The sequence below is a fragment of the Lipophrys pholis genome (genome assembly GCF_963383615.2).
Source record: "Lipophrys pholis genome assembly, chromosome: 7".
Taxonomy (NCBI): domain Eukaryota; kingdom Metazoa; phylum Chordata; class Actinopteri; order Blenniiformes; family Blenniidae; genus Lipophrys; species Lipophrys pholis.
The window spans coordinates 4,746,097-4,768,063 of NC_137638.1; the positions used below are offsets into that span (position 1 = coordinate 4,746,097).

General features: G+C 43.4%; 1 protein-coding gene across 2 annotated transcripts in view; it reads right to left on the minus strand.

The window, feature by feature from the left end:
• The window catches only part of unc5db (unc-5 netrin receptor Db), a 261,092-nt gene that overhangs the window by 14,874 nt on the left and 224,251 nt on the right, over positions 1 to 21,967 (minus strand). For both annotated transcript variants that reach the window (XM_080468237.1, XM_080468236.1), the window contains 2 exons: positions 18,084 to 18,255; positions 8,260 to 8,487 (listed from right to left, as the gene is read on the minus strand). In XM_080468237.1, coding sequence (XP_080324363.1) covers positions 8,260 to 8,487; positions 18,084 to 18,255 — 400 coding nt within the window. The remainder of the gene's footprint in view (positions 1 to 8,259; positions 8,488 to 18,083; positions 18,256 to 21,967) is intronic.

A 21,967-nucleotide genomic window follows, 5' to 3' on the forward strand; every position in this document is an offset into this window, starting at 1 on the left:
CTTTAGCCGGCTCGCCGCTCACAAAGGAAAAGAAATATAGAAGATGGAGAAAGAAGGGGGTGGGGTGGGGTGGGGGGGTGTGACTAACGTGTTCGCATGTGCTGGAGATTGTCATATGTACGTTTAGATCTACGCACGGGGATTCCTGCTCCGGGCGTATCGCTGTGAAAACAATCTGGAATAACGCAGGTTCATGGACACGCTCTGAACGGGACACCGTCATTCGCTGGTCTTCCTCTGCCAGACGAAGACGCCACGCAGCTGGACAGTGCCGTGTGTCGGTCATATCGCCCGGATCTTCACCAACATTTGACAGAGGCGTCCCGCTGAAGCCTTCTGGAGACTGTGACTGTTTCTGATCCACAGTTCGACGCATCGCGCCCGGTTTTTACAGCGAAGGGAATGTCAAACAAAGTATAAGACATCCAGCCGAAAGGGGAAAAAAAACCCAAAACAAAACTAGAGTTTCAACAGCAAAGTTCCTTTAGATCATCGTGTTGCACATGGAATGTCAAGTGGCGTCTGAGTCGGTTGAACCAACAGTGCGTAAGATGGGCAAGTGCATTTTAAAGGTCAGAAGCTTCAAGTCTGTGAGCGTGGAAACGTCAAGAAAGAGGCTGGTCGGGTCTCTGAAGGATCATTTCATGTTAAAGAACATCCGTCTGTCTATTCATCTACTATGTAGATCGGTTGAAGTCGGAGTCACCGGGGGGTCTGGAGTTGATACCAACGCAGGACGGGTGAAGGTCAGGAAACACCCTGGACGGGTCACGAGTCCAGAACAGAGACACACAATGTCCCATCCACTTCAATTCACATCATTTTAAAGCTAAACAGCAGAGCCTGCTTTATTGCTATTAATGTGGCGCTGGGAGAATAGTACTGACAAGATAACACGACCGGCGCCTCAAAACCCCACCAGCTTTTTTTCATACTGAGCGCTCAATTGTCTTCTGTGCCCCGTTTATCCCACCTAATGGTTGGAGCAATGGACAGGGTACGTCTTCATTGGGGTTTGTAGTTTTTACAGAATCACAGGGAAAACAAAGAGACGCCCAACTACCAACACTTAAACTCCTGCAGGCAGTTTAGAGTCACAACTTAACCTAACAAGCATGTTTTTGGGGTTACAGCAGCAAAAAACAAACAGGGAAACATGCAAACTCCACACACTTCTCACTGTGAGTGAGTGAGTGAGTGCCGACCACTGGGCTGCCCAAACATTATTTAGCGAATCAATAGACATGTTAATTTCTTATCGATTGAACGAGCGGGTCAAAGCTCTTTGGCTTGTAGTTCAACGATCTGAACACACGGCGACCTGAGGCATGGGTGAAACCGTGGGGAGCTCCAGCATCGTCAACGAGACTCTGGCAAACGTTTTCTCAGTATGTATGTCATATATAAATTCAGTCCGAATGTCTTCTTGAGCACAGCCTCTGAGTAACATTCAGCAGTGAGACCTGCAGACGATGACGACACTCATGGACGAAGGAGTTGGTTTTGGTGTCTCAGTTTTGGCAGTCATGCTGAGGAACTGTGATTCCTCGACAAGAGCTCCGTTGCTCAAAATACCATTAACTGTAACGACGAGTAAATCTCAACGTCTGTTAGAATTCTTTAATAGAACACAATAGAAAAAACTGGCCTCCTACGGTTTGTTGTCACAAATACATGTAAGTGAAAAGATAGACATAGATAACGATCTTGACTATATCACTATTATCCACATAGACATGTATAAGTAGACATACAGCTCAACTTGGCTGCCATCTTGGATGAGGACCCAGGCATTCACTCCTATTGAGGAAGGAGGTCTTCACACAATTAAAACACTCAAATCATTGAACTTTGGTTTGTAACAAACATCAGGCACCAAGAGCCAAGAGCTTTTTTGTAAATTACAATTGTGGCTTTTCACACTAAAATACTTGATTAGGATGGTAAGAGTACTCGATAAGTGAGCTTCACAATTTACAACACAGTCAACACAGACGCATTTCTTCACCTCAGCCCCAGACTACGTGTCTGCCACAAAGTGAACCGAAAGTGAAACCTCAGCGAGTTATGACCATTGATCTTTTGTCCCCGGTGCCATGAGACATTTCAACAGCCGCTGACATCACTGTGTGCAATATTCGTTTCTTCTGCTCTTACTTGCAAAATTCACTACCTGTACCGTTTCTCTTATCATTGAGTGTAATTTTTCTTTTTTCTTTAGTGAATAATGTATTTGTCAGTTTAAATTAGCGATGCACCATGAAAAATCTCCACTCTGCCCCTGATTCAACTGACTCTCTCGTACTATGAGTTCCTACCCCAGATTGTGAAAACTGGAACATCAGATTGCCTCCTCCCGCGTACGTTCTCACGCATGATCATGGGATCATTTTTGCATTGTGCACGCATGTTGTGAGCGTGCAAATCTCTTCTTCACAAACAAGCTCCGGGATATGTGATGGTGACTCATTTTAAGTCCCCATTTGCAAAAATAAAATGACTTGATCGCTCCTGGTCTTTTCGACGTGTTCAACTGGAACGATTCCGAAAGAAAGAAACGCTTTGGATGAAGGTTCAAGCAGAACTAACTCGTGCACACGTCACCAAACTGTGAGTGAAGGGACGGTTGGCCAGCGGCGGCTGGTGATACATTTCTTAGGTGAGGCTCTTCATTATTATTTCATTTGTGCTCTTTAAATACAGTGCGTTTATAAACCACATTACAACAATCTTTTTTAGATTGAGAGCAATGAAAATGATAGTTCTTTTAAACAGCTAGTGAACATAGAAGAGTCTTTTATTAACATACAGGCAAACAAACGCAAGCAGAAGCTTCATTAGTCTCTTTTAGGAAATGAATGTTTTGTTGCTGGTTTACTTGAAATGATAGTCTGAGTTTAGGGAAAACAACAGGTATATCAGGCATATTTTTCAAACAACACATCAATCCATCTTTTAAAGGGGACATATCATGCTAAATCCACTTTTTTAGCCCTTAAATGCATTTTGTTGTATATTTAGAGTGTTTAGAAGTACAGAAAAGTTCAAAGTAGTCTCTTCAGGTGCTCCGTTGATATCTTTATATTCTGTTTTGGTCATATTTTGCGATCGGTTTCGATTTTTCTATTCTCTATTACGTTTTTTGAACAATGACGTCACAGTATTCTCAGCGGAACTGCCAAATTAGGACATCGACATTTCGAGCAATCCGCCATTTTTGTTTCTCGCTGCGATTTTGTAGTCCAACCGAAGTTACGAGAGGATAAGTCGAAATGTTCGGTTGTTGGATGTAGTAACCCACAAGCTTCGTTACACCGTCTCCCAGCATCAGAACCTTTTCGAAGTGCCTGGTTGAGTTTTATTTTTCACAGAAATGTACCCACATCTGTGGGTAAGGTCATTTTTGTGTGCGCGAATCACTTTAAGGACGACTGCTTCAACAACCTCCGCCAGTATAAAGAAGGATTTGCCGAAAGACTTCGTCTGATTGAGCGGTCAGTTCCTTCTATCTATGGAGACGACGAACAGAGCACTTCGGTAAGCTGTATATAACGCTAAAAAGTGTGATGATAAGACGTCCCTGTCATTGTTTTGTTAGCATTAGCAGTTGCACCGTCTTCATATGTTAGCGCTGTGTGCTCGTTTTAGATTAGAATGTAACTTCTGTGTTAAATAGTCGTTGTAATTCAGGCAGTATTGTAGTAGTGGGCATGGATGGAGAAGTTAGTGTAAATATAGTAACACACCATTGCGTTACATCCATATGAAGACGTTGTTCTGTAGGTGCATCATCGTCATTTTCATCTCACTCCGCCGGGTCCGACTCTGGCTCCAACATGTATGGCTGGATGGACAAATCTTCCGTTGTTGACATTTTGTAAATAATGTGTGAATATAAAGTTTCTGCGCCGCTAGATAATTGTATCTGTTCTATCAAACTACAAAGATGGCCGAACAGGGTGGCGTTGAACCGAGTGTCACCTCTGCAACCTGGAGAGGAGGCGGGGTATGAAGTGTCTCATTTGCATTTGAAGAGACCGCCCCAAAATGAGTTGCTCTCAGAAGCACATCAGAAAAGGGGTTGAAAAGGGGCCTGTGGAGCTATAATAATGAGGAATTCAGACCCAAGCATTGCAGTTCCGCGTTGTATAGACCACAACTGTATGATTTATATGTAAAAAGGAAGGATTTAAAAGCATGATATGTCTCCTTTAAAGCATTTTAGAATTCTTTGAAAGAAACCTAAAAAAAAAAAGTGTGTGCTTTCTTTAAGCTCTTAGATTTTTAGTAATTAATACATATGAGCACATCTCATAACTATACTTGGAGAAAGTTGAACCTGACCTGAAGCTTTTCAGCCGAATTGCTCCTTTCATACGTTGAATTACAAGAGATGTAACAGAGTTAATAATCAGAGACTCGCCACTTGTTAACTTCATCTCAACATCTTGTAGAAACACGCTAAACAAAACCAGAGCTGGCTTTAAGTTAATCACTGAGCAGGTCTGGCGGTGGGCGATTAAAAATTCCAGCGTATAAAGTTCAAGGCCCATTGTGAGTTTGTTGGCATAAACATATTTCCACATTAATACACCTTTATTAATATATTTTATTTAAAAAAAATTCTCCTTCTTGCTCCCAGGAGGGGGTGGCACCTTGGCGTCCTCTATTGGCCAGCCGCCACTGGGGTAGGCTATACGTCACTAAAGGGAAACTAATTAATCTGGTTGGACTTCAGGAGCGATCTTGAGGCTAAAGACTAAAGGTTGAGGTGAACAGTATTTTGGGATAGCATTTACACTGGGCGGTGATGTCTGCACACAGAATACTAGAGCAGGTGGTATTTGCAGGTAGGAGGCTTTTATCCAACACCATCTGAACACTGTGACCTTGGAAATGGACTTAACGGTGGAGGGATATTATTTCTGCTCATTTCCAAGCTACAAGACTTCTGCTTTGTCTTTGTTGTTGCACGGTTGACACAAAAAGAACCTGACCTGACTATTTATCTGCTCATTCTGGAATGAATTCTTTTAGGGGTGCACCAATATCACTTCTTGCAGATACCAAGAACCGATACGAGCGTTTATTAAATGCCATGAGGCCTATACTCCATACGCAAAAGTTACACAAAGGCGATGCGTTGCTGCGAATGCACAGCATATCAGTCATACTATAATCATGTTTAGCATGTAGCATGTCTGGTGAGTGAGCGCTGATACTCTTTAGCATGTAGCATGGTTAAACTAGTGAGCGACGTCGGGCTAAACTGCTGGTCCAAATGTCTCTGGTGATGAAGTTGCTGGTGTTGTACAGCCTATCTTTCTCCTCCTCTTGATACTTGGGCAGATCATAGTTTACAATAGTTCTTAGTTTTCTCATTCTCATTAATATTAGAGAATCTCTAAGCCGCGGACATCGCTCGTGCTCTTTTGCGTTGCTGACGCGTGACGTCACGTAGTATCGGGTTGTATCAGGGCTCTTTTCTCGAGTACCCGATGCCGGTACCAATATTGTTATATTCCTATCCCCTCCTCCTCCCCGCAGCTTTGTGCAATATCAGATCAAAAATTCGCAACCTTGTCAATCACCAGCCTCGCTCGCTCCCGGCCGGATGGAGTGTTTGTGTGGACTCGTCGGGCTTCCTGTTGATCCGGGATCCGGTCTGTGATTGACTTTGTGTGGTGCGCTTTAAAACGCACACACACACGGCTAACAGACAGGAGCCCGGGGGACGCGCACAGAAAAGTCTAGCATCTGCTCGGCGGGCTGGGGAATTCATAGACCAAATCCAGAATGCATTTTAAAGCCAGCTGCCGCTGACGGCTGTGACATGACAGGGAGGCAGAGTCACTCCGAGAGGCTCGCGGTGCTCTGCTCGCCTCCTCTCTTAGTCTGAGCTCTCCTGGGAGGACGGCGGGCTTGATTTCCCCGACGTCCGCTGATGAGATCTCAATGCGTTAAAAAAAAAACAACCCTACAGGTCGATGAAGGATAATGAAGTCAAACAAGAAGAAGGGATGATTGGTTAACGTTTGAATGGCAGTGATTACAGTACGGCAGCCTTTGTTTCGGTCCATTAAAAACCACCGCTCAGCCTGCGAGAGGAGCAAGTCTCCAGGCCGCCGCAGTGTGGCTTCACAGTGCTAACGAATGTGCAGCCACTCGCACACTTCAACTGTTGGGGAGCACATGCTGAGGTCCCTGCTGCCTGGCGGAGCACGGGCAACAACCACACACAAGATGTGCAGCGTGAAATCTGGGGCACGACCTACAATATGTGCTCCCTTAATGGAGCGGAAATCGCTGGAGTGAAACTGTGCAGACTTTGTGTTTTTTGTCGAGAGACGGCGAAATGTGGTGACGGACATGTGCAGGGAAAGTCTGCCGAGCTGCCGGGATTTAATTCAGCCAACAAAAAAGGAACAGCTACTCCTCACTGGAGCAGCTCGTTTTGAAGGCGTCTTACTTCAATTGGGATTAAGTAAACAGATTGTTCCAGATTTAGTCGCAGGTTTTAGGAGATACCGGTTAGATTTTGTGCTTTGGAAAACACCATCCACTTTTTCTGCACTGAAACATCCGACTGGAAGTATTTTCTGCCAAAAAAGTCGAGCCTATACCTGCTTATGTGCATTATCCACATGGACACACACACACACACAGGAGACGGTACAAAATAAATTTTCCATTCCCCATCCCATTTCAGAAACGTGTATCTCAAATGAAACTACATTTTGGCTCCAGCCTGATAGCGTGAACCGTAATTTCATGTTTAAAGGGAACCGTAAATCCCACTGAAGTGTTCAATCTGTTCGATCCACAAAGACTCTGACGTTCTTCCAGCCCGTCCGTCCGTCCTGAGATACAGCAGCGCGCCGGGGCTGATGGGAGATTAAATGGACTCAGGCTGACCGGCAGTGGAAATTTACCAATAAAAAATTTAAGTTTTCATGGAGGTCCAGCAGGAAGAAACAAAAATACACAGATGTATTGATTTAAGTGATTTGGAAGTGAAACCAGGCAACGGAGAGAGTTTCCCTGGTCAAGACTTTCTGGGTGGAGTTTGCATGTTCTCCCTGGGTGTGTGCGTGTGCTTACCAAGTGAAACCGTACAACAATAACAATTACTCCATCCAGGTACTCTTTGTCATTTTCACTCATCTGCAAAAGTGGAGACATTTTTGAACATACAGCAGACACTGAGTGGGACTATGTTTACTTGTGGGTGGGGTTCATTAAATAAACAGCACCCACTAGTGGTCCCCCATGAAAACCACATTTTCAGGAACTAAAAAGGCAAAAAATAATGGCAATTTCAGGGGATTGAGTTGAGATCCAATCAGGGAATAGGTCCAGTATGAACGTAGGGACGAAACCAGAGACAATTCATTTAAATTTTAGCCAAATTCAGTATGTTTGTATCTTTCCACAATATCACTTGTTCGTGCTTGCGAGGGGCGCGGCGCTCCATCAAATCACTCAATGGTGAAAGCAAGCAAACAAACATGGGGTCGATACAGTTTAGTCGAGTGTAAACAGAGTCTAAAGCACAAAAGATGCTCATTTGAATACCCTTCTGCGCATAACAAAGTCTCTGACGGTGTCATTCTTAGTGAGATTACCTGCAAAACGCATGAAAACTGTAAAACAATCTTTAGCAGGATTGATTGAGGATCTTTGTCAAGATACGAGTCGATGAGTGTCCCCTTCTCCTTGTGGACTTTTGATTCATAATCGGCATAAAAATATAGATCATGGAAGCTTCAACTCTGCACTGTAAAGTATTTTCCATTAGCTGTAGGCTCCAAGCTTGATGAGGTGTATTAATATTTTATCACACTCATTTCTGAGCTGCAAAGTTTGAGGAATAGTGCCGCCACACATAAAAAATAACTACCAATGAAGAAGTAATCAAGCATTGGCAAAGTGACCAAACAGCGGGCTCCACTCTGCATTCTTTCTAAATGGGACGGCATACTTTGAAGCAGGGACTGGAATCTATACAAGCACTGGTTTCGCCTCAGCAGCCGTTTCTAAACACAGGAGTCCAGCGTTAAATTGCCTTCGCCCTGGGAATTAGCAGTTTATAACCTCGGAGTTGGAGCGGGGGAAAGGTTCAGCCATTATTGCTAGCCACCTTTATGAATAAATGAGCCTTGGGAGCACTGCTGTGGCAGATTATCCGGGCGCAACCTTTTGCAGGATAAATAAAAGGCGGCAAAAAAGAAGCAGCACCGGTTTGGGTCCTCGGCTCACCTGAAAGGCGTGCGGCGTGTCGTCCACGCAGTACACCCGCAGGCTGTAGCTCAGGGAGCCGGCCTCCATGCTCCCGAACACGGCCAGCTTCAGCCTCTTGACGGCGGCCTGCGTCAGGGGCTCGCCCACCAGGGCGTACGAGCCCGGCTGGTCCAGCAGCAGGTGGCAGCTGGCGGAGTCCATCAGGCAGTAACAGGAAGTGGACTCCTCGTCCACCGACATCACGTCCTGCAACCCAGAACACAACAAGGACTCTCAAACCTCCACCGAGTCTCACGTGGAGTCTCGCCACGTGCACATCTTTGTTTCTTTAGCTTTCATCGATCCAGCAACTAACTAAGCTTAACTGAAGTTTAAAGATAAACAGTCTGGCATCAATAAAAACAGCTTGTTTTTAAAATAAGTGAAAAACCCTAATTGAGATGAGAAAAAAGAAAAAAGTGAAAGCATGAGAGCGAAAGAAACGAATTCATAAATGAATAAATAAACCAACCAAACAAGCAAATAAATAAATGATTGAATGAACAAATGGATGAACGAACTACTAACTAAATACTAAAGAATAAATCTATTGACAAATAAAATTTTTATAAATGTAGACAAGAAACAAACATTTTTTTCCCCGAACATTTGAAAATATAAGCCAATATGAACAAAAACATCAAATATGTATAAATAAAATTTCAAATATTTATAAATGTTTGTTCAAATTACAAATTTTATTCTATTTATGAAAAATTCTCAGCAAACTTCCAAGCCACAAATAAATAACTGCTGTTTAACAAGATATAAATTGACAACAAAAAGTATAATTATGAAATATTAAAAATTGGAAGATTCGCCCCAATATAAATTAAATATATTTAAACAAAATGATGAATGAGATATAGCGAGAGTGAACGGATTAAAAAGATGTAACGTCACCAATATGTGATTACAGAAATCAGAAATATTTAACATCCACTCCAAAATTTGAATTTCACATGTTTTCATGTACAGGATTCCATTTTTGGTCTATCTGCCACCTCACACTGTTACGCTATCTGCAGTTATTGATGATTCATTTCCACCACATCACAGAAGATATGTTATAACTCAACTTCCTTCCAGGCAAATTATTACAATTCTCTCATTGAAATTTCCAGAGTTTGCAACAATAAGTAATGAATCAAACTTTATCTCAGACACTTTTGGAGAAAGAAACCTGGGAAAAACAAAACAGAAAAACTGCAATTCTGAGTGGTTCAAGTCTGTTACGCAACTAAATATTCATGCCGAGAGCCGCATGTATATTACGACTACAAAACTGTGCAAATGAACTTGTGTATAGAGTGCAGTGCATTATGGATTCTGGTGCCGGGCTGATGAATAATCATGTAGGTGACATAACTCAAGTTTAAATCACAACGGCAGGTTGGAAGCAGTCTCCGGAGAACATGGAGAACCGTTTCAGACACGAGTGATGGTGTTAGTACACGAGAGAACACAAAATAGTCATTATAAACAATACAGAGTGTTTTATTTATGAGACGGCAACAGCAAGGCGGGAAGCGCTTCATTATATCCAGAGGAGACGCAGGAAACCATTTGGTTCCTCTCCTTCTTAAGCTCACTTCAAAGGAACCGTACAACAACCATAAGTGATGTACAGTTTATTATTATGATTAGTGAGGGTTTTCATCCGGGGTTCCGAGGCGAAGAGAAACCAAATTCAGCCTCAAATATCTTCACGCGATAATCCGAACCCGGCTCACGATGTTGTCACGCCGCGATCCCCGACCAGGCAGAGCGGACCGAATCCATGAAATCCACCTGATTATACAATTTAATGAGGAGCAGCGAGACCAGACAGCGCGCCGCGCCGCAGCCGGGGGAGACCTGCATTTATTCCCCTCACAAATATCCGCAAATTAACTGGCAACACACAAATAAAAAAAAAAAGAAAAAAAAAAAGAAAAGTTATTTTTTTTTGCAATCACGCCTTGCGAGGCGGGGAACCGCCACACGTCCGATAACGGGATCGGACTCCTCAAACTTCATAACCTTTAAGGTTGACGTATTGAGACTTGAATGACAGCTTTTGCCGCAACATGGAAATTAAGTTGATGTCCTGCATTCTGAGGTTTAATGACATTTTTTCTGACCTCGGAAACAGCAGTTGTCTCGTCGCAGGACGTCCCCGGAGCAGCATGGGAGCTGTAGTGTGTCCTCAGCTGGTAAATAACCTTGTGCTGGGATTGTGCTCTGTACGAGTCTGCCGCTGACAGTAATCCCCAACAAATACTGCATTTATTCATCCTCACTTTCGTCCTTCTATTGATGTAGTATTGCACGGACGAGGTTAAGGATGGACACTAAGGTGATCTACCAACGGGACGCAGTGGGCAATGGAAAACTTTTGCTGCGTTTTGGATGGCCAGTTCCTCGGAGCCACTGGGAACGCAACTTTTTGAGAATGTCTCCACAGGTGGAACTTTTGGAAAACTGCATCTCCTAAAGTTTTTCTGAAATGCTGCTACTGCGAATGCACACCACATCCGGTGTAGCTGGTTGTTCTGCACACGCTCAGTAGACAGACAATAAGCACAGTCTTTTGCCCCAGAGTGTCATGACTCTCAGCCCATATTCGCCCCGGACCCGTGGTTTCATTACAACAGCACCCACTAGTGGTCCTACATGCCAAGTACATCGTTTTCAGCCTTTATGCCATTTCAGTGTAAACGGACAAGTTTTATCGTGCTGAAGATGTGTTGCTGTAATAGTAATATTGAACAAAATGGTGGACAAAATGTTCCGTCTTCAGAATATTGTAGTGTAAACATGAACCTTTTCTGAAACGAAAACACAAAGCAGAAGCGTTTTCAATTGAAACGTCGTCCAAACGGGGCCGGAGTCGCCTCGGGTGGAGTTTATCTAACAGTGAAAATCACTGGACTCCTTTAATGTTGTTGAAGTGAACTCGTCTGGTGATTCCTCAGGTTCTAAACGATTTATTTTTTCCTATTTCAACCATGCCATTGCACGAACATTAACGATTTCCATAAGAAATTATTATTGCGGGAAAGCGGACTTTACACTGTTTACAGAAATGCGTCATGGTTGTGTGTTGAGATTTGAGTGATGACTCAGAGAAGGAATGGAAGCTTTTACACAAATCACAGTCATCCAGCGGCTCTCTAAAATCTACTTCGCTTATGTGAGCGTTGAGTCAGAGTCGCTGTCGCTGCTGCTGGCCATGATGGTGACCCTGCTCCGATCAGCGCGCCACAAGACAACATCCCAGTTATTTTTAGAGAAAACCCTTTGAGCCCTCCTTATAGGCTGAAAAACGTCTGTGCGTCCGTCAATCCATCCTCCTTGTAGACTGAAAGTATCCATCCATCCATTCATCCATCCATCCATCCATCCATGCAAACTCCTTGTAGACTGAAAACATCCATCCATACATCATTCATCATCCATCCACCAATCCTTATAGACTGAAAAACTTACATCCGTCTGTCTGTCCATCTATCTATCCTCCTTGTAGACTGAAAGTGTCCATTCCTTCCTTCCATCCATCCTCCTCATAGACCGAAAACATTCATCCATACATCATTCATCATGCACCCATCAATCCTCATAAGCTGAAAAACATCCATCTGTCTGTCCATCCATCCATCCGTCCATCCATCCATCCATCCATCCATCCATCCATCCATCCATCCAACCTCCTTTTAGACTGAAAACATCCATCCATCCATAAGAAGAGGAAAGGCCCAGGCTGGTATTTGCCCCCCGACCCTGGGGCGGCATTGCTCGGTCGATAGAGTGGGTTTGCGGGTTTGATTCCCATCTGCACCTGTCCACATGCCGAAGTGTCCTTGAGCAAGTCATCCCAAATTGGTCCCAATGGATTGACAGCCCCTTGCATGCTGCAGCCCATATCGGTGTGTGAATGGGTGGATGCGATTAATGATGTAAAGTGCTTTGGGGCGGCTCACACAGTTGAAAAGGGACTATACAAGTGAAGTTCATGAACCACCTTCTTTCTGTGAGGCGAGAACGCTAACCACTGTTCCAACATGCGGCCTGATCGGGAAATGAAAAAACTTTATAACTTTGATGATAAAGTCATTGAAACCAAGGATACATATCATTTGCTGCATATATCAGCATGCTAGAAGTAAGTTTTATTTATTTATTTATATTTTTTTTTTATAATTTATCATCTCAGACACTTTAATGTAAGCAATATTCTGAGGGAATAATTGGCATCCTGGCCAGCTTGGCTACTGCTCAAATCAGGATTAAACCAAAAAATAAATAAAATCAAAACTCAGTAGATTTCATTATTATGTATCTAAATGCAAGCCAAATTTACTTTCTGTTGGCAAAGCCACTTTATCATCTCATATTTTCTAATCAGACAGCGTGCAGCTCAAAGCGCTCACTTTGTTCTGCCAGATTCCAGTCAGGTAGGGGGACTCCTGTGAATTCTTTATGTTTATGCATCTCGTACTTATGCTTCCTGCATCTTCATAAGCACAGCTTAACACACTGCAATATGGCATTGAATAATATTATACTGTGGCTGGGAGTGCTGAGGAGTCTTCTGTGAGTCATGTGCATTTTAATGACTGATAAAAAGCAGCGCGCTTTAATGGAACCGGGCGTCTGCAGGTATTACGCATTTCCAAATCCATCCTTCACTCTCCTTTTCTCTCTCTCTCTTTAGGTCCGACCTCGGTAGTAAGTCATTATTTCCAGCGGTGAAGCTCGAAGAATCTCTGCACCCTTTTAATATTGGAGTGAAACCTCAAAGCGACATGAATGTTGTATTCATTCATATTCCCTCCGCTCTGCTCTTTCGTAACACACGCTCATCTTGAGAAATTGCCCTCTTACACTAGAAAGAAATCTTTTTTTTTACCCCGCGTGTGAGCCGCACAATAGCAGAGCCGAGAAGGCTTGTAAAAGGCAAGGTTAGGTAAACATGAGCCTGAACCTCAGAGGAAAGGGGAGGGACATAAAATAGACAGTGACAGGACGCGGGGACACTTCTGCAGGCAAACAGACGTTAGCGGAGGAGCTCCTCAAAACGACATTAACCTCGAAACAGAACGACCCTGAGGGATCCTGCGTGATTTCTAATCTGCAGCAGGGGCTGACATATCATGCACAGAGTAGAAAGAATGGGCATAAAACAAAGCAGGGACCAGAGGTCTCTCTGGTTCTTTTTTTTCTTTCTCTGTTTGAGCTTCTGCTTAGGTACGATAATGTGTCTGCTTGGACGCTGACCAGAGAGAAATCCCAGATGACTTCAAGCAAAGGAAGGTTACGCTCTCAACAGTCTATCACAGGCCAAACACAGAGAGACAGACTAACTTTATAACCTCAAACGCATGTTTTTGGACCTGTGGAAGTTAACCAGGGGAGGTTCAAAGGACCACACCACCATGGCACCTCAGTTCCAGGGGAAAAAAAAAACCTCTGAAAGCTTCATCATACCAAGACATTTTGGACTATTTCATGCTCCCAACTTTTTGGAAACAGTTTGACTGCACACAAGTGCAGAAAGCAAAGGCCCATAAAGACCTGGATGATGCAGTTTGACTGGCCTGCACAGAGTCCTGACCTCAACCCGAGACTGCGAACCAGGTCGTCTCGTCCAACATCAGCTCACAAATGGTTCAAAATTCCCATAAACGCCCCTAAACTTCAAATAACGACACCCTCAGACATGACAATGTGCCTCTCTATGAGGTGAGAGAGCTAACCACTTCTGAATAAAGAAATATAATTATAAAATAGAACTATTGAATATTGGAGAAGGTGTAAGATTTGAGAAGTTTACATCTTCCTACAACCTTTCAGGCATGTTAATTAGATGTATGTGTGTGTATGTATGTATAATATGTTTATAAGTATGTGTGGGTACACTTAAACATAGATTATTATTTATCTATTATCGTCTTTATTTTCTGAAGCCATTAGATGGCGCTGTCTGTTCACTTCATTGCCAGTCTTTCACCCTGTACATTCAAACGAATAGTGCCCTCTGGTGGTGTCAGAAAATATAGAAATTGGTTCACGAGGCTTCATGAAGCTTCATTTGGCCATTATTTGTGCCACACACACACACACACACACACACACACACACACACACACACACACACACACACACACACACACACACACACACACACACACACACACACACACACACACACACACACACACACACACACACACACACACACACACACACACACACACACACACACACACACACACACACACAGCAGTGATGAAGGTTGCCATTCAATGTGCATTGAGAGCAATTTGGGTTTCAGGTGTCTTGCTCAAGGACACTTCGACATCTGTACAGGGCGAGATGGGGAACCTGTAACCATCCAGTCGAGAGATAAACACTTTACCAACCGAGCCACAGCCGCCCCTGACGAACAGCAAACAAGCAGATTACTTCTAAAACAAGCAAACAAACATAAACTCATTAAACCTGCAGAAAAGTTTCACACGTTTGGATTATTCATTCTGCAGTAACATGGATGGGGTTCGTCTCGCAGCATAAAACCAAAGCAGTTTAAAAACGACCCCACAAGATGAGCGACGAGTCGACGAGATGATTTCCACAGTGCGATCTCTGCGGATATATTAAAAATGCCAGAAAGTTATTATGCAATTTACAATGCAACAGATGTGTCGGGATGCGACAAACAAATCTGCAGCAAACAGCAGAACCTCACATATCTGCGATGTGCGAACACAGCGCCAGTGTATTTCCTCTTTATCGGCTCAGACTCAACAAACGAATGAGTTTGTCTTCTTGCAAAAGAAATAATAACCGAACGGCACCTTTTTTTTTTTTTATATAGTTGTAAAAAGGGATGATAATTTCATCTTCAATTAGGGATGCAACGATACCACTTTTTAAAAAGGATGAGTACAAGTACAACTGCGAACCTTTGGCTACTTGCGGAAACCGAGTACCGATATTTTTACCGATACTTTTTAAATCTAATTCATGCTCCATATGCGTACAATACGTAAAGGCTAACTGCGGGTGGATTCATGCTTCAGTCGTGCAGCCAAGCCTATATATATATATATATAAATGAATAAAACTACGAAAAGGTTTATGTGCTTCAAGCGTTTTGAACCGAGTGACTGTTGCGATTGAAAAGAAAAGTGGTTAAGTTGGCCTTGTTGCTCGTTCAGAGCTGCAGAGTTCCTAAACGCTCCCTGAAAGAAAACCATTGTACAGATTGTTTAGTCCAAGGTTCATTATGTTGCATCTTTCGCTTGAGGTATTCGCGCGGAGGCTGCCGCCGCTCTTGAAAATTCTTTATTGCAGCTGAGAGAGGAGAGAAAAAAAACAAACAACCATTCTTCAGGACAAAGGCAGACATTGTTGGAGAAGAGGCAAATCCGGTCTAAATAACAAGCTCCTTTAAGCTCTGACAGCCACCACAACAGCCGGGGGCAAACCTGCAACGTTCATTATTCTGACCCATGCTCAGCTTGCCAAAACTTTACATCAGCTTTACATTTACATCAGCGCCTGACTGAATATTCTCCCATGACAACCCCCCCCCCCCTTCTCTTTCCCCACATGTCTCGTTATCATCACACTGGTTGTGGCTCAGAAGCGCAGGCAAATAATGCAAAGTGACAACAGCGATTGGGGGGTGGGGGGTGTGGTGGGGGTGTTGATGCGCCTTTGGATTCGGGATTAAGCTCTAGGGACTTCATCTAGACCAGTAAAAAAACAATCTTCCTCACTGGAGGGGAAGAAGAAAAGCTGACACAGTCGGAGTGGAAACACAAACACATAAAGATCTGGGAGAACACAGTGTGTCCCGTAGCAGAGCATCCGAGCGGCGCTAACAAGAGCCACGAAATATGGGACGAGACCTCGGAGTTGATGGCATGTTCGCTGAGGCAAATTGAGATTCTTCCCTCCCGAATCGCCTCGCGTCTCCACCGTCTCTTCCCGATTGCACTAATCGATAGCCCACCCCCACCCCCGCTGACTGACAGTGGCCATGCCTCTTCCCGGCCATTACACGCTGTAATTGTTTCTTTATATTCCTCCCGCCGTTACCTTCGCGCTGCCTTATTTCACCCGCCGGACCCACGGCGAGCATAAGGCCGGATCAATCAGATTGCCCACAAAGCCTCGATAGTCTTTTACGGCTGGCGCATAATTCACAAGTCTCGCGTTGCGCTCTCTAACTGTACCTCCGAACACATAAAACAGAGAGGTCAGTGAGACGGAGGGGAGGGAACCGAGCAGAGGAGCAATGACACCGAATGTCAAAGAGCTTGACTGACAGCGGTTATCGTGAAGGAAAGTATCGCCGTAAAGACGAGAGCAAACAATCACCTCCGGGTCAACAACCGGATACAACGAAGAGAAACAGTCTTTATGCTGAATGGCAGCAAGTGTAGACGTCATGATAGGTTCAGCTAAACACATTCAATCTAAGATTATTTTTAATCACCTGAGCAAAACGTTAAATTCAGATCTTGCCCAGTTCAGTAAATCAAAGCTCATTTATGTAAAACCAAGTTAAAGACAGATCAGTATTGTTGGATTCAAGTTGAAAGAGAAGGAAATATAGACTTTTGGGTTTCAGAACGTCTCAGCTCTTATAGGTTACAGGCAATTTCATCTTCACTCTACAGACTCTGGTTTCACCTGCTCCTCCCACTGATGCCATACAGAGTCCACGGCGCCATCTACTGTCGTCTGGCTTTCTGTCTTAGTAAAAGAAAAAAAAAAAAGAAGCTTGTTTTCCTACACTGGAAAGAGAAGGAATCACCAAACTAAGTCGGGGGAACAGCATTGGACAGAGTTTGATAAACCCTGAATGAAAAATTGAAGGAGTTTAATTATGGAAAGCCATAATTTCACATTTGAAACCAGATGTAGGAGAATGTTGTCCATCCATCCATCCATCCATCCATCCTTAATTAAGGGAAATTTAGTGTCACCTATTAACCTTAGATGCATGTTTTTGGGCTGTGGGAGGAAACCTACGCACACAAGGCGGAGAACATGGGAACTCCACACTCCCTGGCCAGTATTTTTGACCCAGACCTTCTCATTGTGAGGCGAGAGCACTCAACACTGTTCCACCACCGCTATCACCCCCCCGCCCCCAAAAACACATCATCGAAAACCGTCAACGTTATGTTGTCAAGGCCTCCTTGCCTGAACAGAAGAAAAGCAAAGATACTAATCTAGACAGAAATATTCTAAAGCTCACTCTCAATACGGAGGGGAGGGGCTAATCACTACAACACCATGTGCATCCAGCCCCCTGAAAATGAGGGTGAAATTCCTATTTTATATACAAAACCTTTTATTAAAAACATCTGATATCTCTCATGCTTTATATAAAGAATCCCATAGATTGGCAGTGAAAGAGTCAAATCATCTGACACAGCTACAGCAGCGACTATTTATGCTGGAAATATTCGTTACTACAATAGCTTCTCTTAAATGTGACAGGTGGTGAGTGGGTGGAAACTGGTCCAATTTACATACACATGGAAACAATGAAATTACAATCAGTATTCAAGGACCACGCAATACGGCAAAGTCTAGATTTCTCTTCTGAGCTGAAATATTGATGTAGGATTTATGTGGTTTATATGATCTGTGAGGTGAATTATCTGAAGCTTATGTAAGAAGATTGGTGGCGCAAACATAAAGGGTGTTATCACTTCTGCTTGGTTTCAGCGACAGAAATGCCCTGAAGCAGCAGCGCAGCACTGAGAAGGAAGGCGTCTGGGCCCGCCTGCAGCACTCACCTCCCATTTGCTGTCCGCGGTTTTCCTCTTGAGCTGGATGTTCCAGTTCTCGGCGTCCACCTCGGCGCAGTGCGCGATGGTCATGGCCACCGGGCAGAAGAGGTCCAGACCTGGAGGACCGTATGTCACCTCTGGGCCCAGCAGGACTTCACAGCCCTCGAACGTTTGGACGCTAAAAAAGAAGCAACACAGACGAAGCGCGAATTTAAGACATGACTCTGAGGGCCAGTTCACACGGCAAGGATTTCAACTAGAAATAAGAAAGTTTCGTTGGGTGTCTCGGAGCCAGTGAAAACGCAACTTTTTGGAACTCCCATGGTGGAACTTAAAAAAAATAAAAGAATAAAAAGTGTTGCTGCACATGCACACCATGGCCATAGTACATAGTTTTTCTTCACAACATTCACACTGAGTAGAGTGTCATGACTCAGTCCATATTCTCCTGGAACTTTAGTTTTGTAGTTGACAGTCACCGTAATAACAGTCCAACTTGGTCGTCTGTCCACTAGAATGTCCGTGTACTTCCACTGTTAATGTCTATAGCGGATTGTTTTGTGCTTCATGTGTGAGTGTGGCTTCATCACATAAACAACCAGCAGCAGTGCCTCGCTCGCTCCATCATCTTCAGTGTTTCTGCGGTTGCCTTGTGAACGGGAATCGTTTTCAGAATGTTGCCATGCAAATCCTTTCCGATTCAAACTAAACAAAACAAACAAACAAAATGCAAAAACGGTGCGTTTTTACTTGAAACCAAAGGGTTCTATTTTACATGAAGGTTTGATGAAGGGTTTATCCACCCCTTCTCTGGTAAATGATTTTAATCAAGTGGACAGAATCCATCCACCCCGTCAAATGTATTAATGCCTCTTTACTAGCAGACCAAACACACCGATTGTCTAAAAAATTTGAGAACATTTGAAGCTGATTGCACAAAATAGGGAATAATGTAATAATAGAAAAAGTGGGATGCATTCATTAAAAATAAAAGCTTTTTTTTTTGCAAGTTTTGAGCAATTTGCTTATGAAAAATTGATGTTGCTGATCGGTCGTTATATTGACTCATTGAGGATTAATTTGCTGCAACACTCAGCAGCGATTGTAAACTGTCTTTGACAATTCTATTACATACATTTGGCTTTATTAAATTCAGAATTCCCAAAATGACACAGATAGTGTATTCAACCAAATTCCTGAAATCGGACCATATTCACACACTCGCTCACCCCTCTAATACTGTAGTCTCATAGTTTAACTTCTCTCTGGGATACCACCCCGAGTATTTTGGCAAGCATCATTACTTATTGCAAATTTAAGCAATCAATGTTTAAAACCCGAGCAAGAGTGCGCCCATTTAATACCAAATCAAAGATTTAATTGGTTTGTTATTGTTTATCAGTTGATTTGACTTATTGTAAGAAAGTACTTTTAAATATGTTTTTGCACATCGGGCTAACAGTACTTGGCATAATTAGTTTGACTGGCACTCCAAAGTGAATTAATCCTTTTTCAGAGGCTTATTACTTGATTGCTGTGGTTTGGTAGTTTTAATAACTCTTTATTTTAATAAAACAAATGTTGAATATATTTAATTAATAAAAACAAACATAATCTCATTGTTTATAGAGGTTTTTGTTTTCAGGCATATTTAATTTGACTCCATTATGATGGTATTAATAGCAAATGCAGCATTCTGCAGTAATCTGGCTGCTATCAACAACTTATGTTGAAATAAAGAACTTATTGTAGGTATTTATGGATTTAAAAGTTAGATTCACCAATGAAACCAACAAAAACAAGTTTTATTTTTGTGTGTGTCTTTTTCCAGACGCAAAGTTACTTCAAACATGTCAGGTACTTTTCGGGGTTCAGATGAACTCGGATGTCATTTTGTCATCCAGCCGCTATATTACACACATGGCTAATAAAACTAGGTCTTGAGACGGGAGTGCAGATATTCCCCAATATGTTTAGGATGTTACACATCGATGTGTCTTTCACACCCAACTTGTTATTGTAACAAGACGGTTTTCTTTGAGGCCCCGTTTACACGACAGTTTCAAAGGGGTCATTCAGTTTTTCACAACACTTTCACATGGTCTCGTTGGTTCGAAAACATTATATTCAAAGTTTATTGATCCAAATCCAGCTTTTCCTTGATTTTCCTCCATTTGAATATTGGATCATAGGAGCTACATTCAGAATCTGCTGTGTCTGTGTGAGCTGGACTGGCTCCGCCCACACATGCCCATCTTGGGAAGAGGAGGAAGTACTTCCTCTCGTGGTGCCATGTGCCAGAGCAGAGCTGCCTGATTGTGGGAGGAGTCATAGGGAGGATCCTACCTTGATTGGCTAAACCCCCGATGACACTATATAGGGTTTGATTTCTGATTGGCTGGTTGGAGCAACACACTTTTTAAAAACCGAAACTAGCCAGGGAGAGAGAGGACAGACTGTCTTCACTTCTGGGGCATCATTCCAGGTATGAGGGACAATTGTTATTGTTGGACAACCATTAGAAAGTGGATTTTGTATAATATGACCCCTTTAAGCTTAATTCATACCCCATACGAAAAAGATATGCTAAGGCGATTTGACTCAAAAATCCTCCTGGATCCACTGAGCAGTTAAACTAATGAGCGACAATTCTGCTGATGATGTACGCTGTGTAGTATTGGACCATACTGGTATCGGTGCGACCCTGAAGCTCATCCTAAGAGGTGGGCGGCAAACAAAACATGCCTGTGGGTTCATACTTCCAGGTCCGACTGCCTGTGAGTGGGAGAGCCGTGGACTCCTCTGCCCCTAGAGCTGCAGTCGCTGCGACACCGCCGCGGCTGCTGGAATTAGTTCCAGCGCAGGTGAAAAAGTCACTGTGATTCTGCCGGCAAGTTGGAGTGTGCTCATTAGAGGCAGCTTACAACAAACAGGTGACGGCGGCAGTCGGGCTTTGAAAACAACGAGGGCAGGCAGGTTCATGACAGAAGAGAGCGACGCCTCAACAAAGCTCTGTAAGCTGCTTTCAGTCATCGCAGGTCAGCGATCTGGAGGGGGGGGGGGGGGGGGGGGGGGGGGGTTAGATTTCCTCTCTTCAGCCAGCCTCTGAGCACAGCAGCAGCTTTAATGCACGGCGACTTCAAACCGCCCCACAATGAGGAGGAATGACTCATGATTAGGTAAAAGGCTCATGTGGAAGTCAGGACAATCTGCAGTAATTCGCATTATATCATTTTCAACACATTCGGTTTTGTGCAAGCTACAGAGATGATTTCTGGTTACACTAGTTTAACTGGACACACAAGGACAAAAAAAGTTAAATAAAAAATACACGTGGATAAGATATAGAACAGTGTATATTGCATAAGTTGCGTATATAATTTTGGGAGCGTGCCTTTGCCGTCGTTTGATCAAAATCGAAAAAAATGTCGACCTGGAACGTGCGGTAAGACATGCATGAATGACATAAAACTGGGGCAATGGGTCCCCGATGTTTTCAGATTATGACATCTCTTCAGAGGGTTTTATTTGTCGTGGAAGCGGAGATGAGAGAGCGAGATCACGCGTACGGGATGCACCAACACAAACAGTGGGAGAATCTGCTGCTTTTGTTCGGGCTGGAGATATGGCAACACAATGTTTACATGTCAAAGCTGTCCGTCATTCCTCTGAGCGCCGCTTTTGTTCACAGGGTCGTGACAAGGGTTGAGCAGCGAAGCCTGGATGACCTTGTTGCTGCTTCTTTCAGGTTGTTGGTTGCCTAAACCTCAAAAAGCAGCACTTTCATACAGCGAGAGTTTCACGGGTAATCCATGTGGAATACAGAAACACAGACGTGAAGTACGTTATGCAGACAAAATAACAGGCAAGACTGAATTAAATGCTGCGGG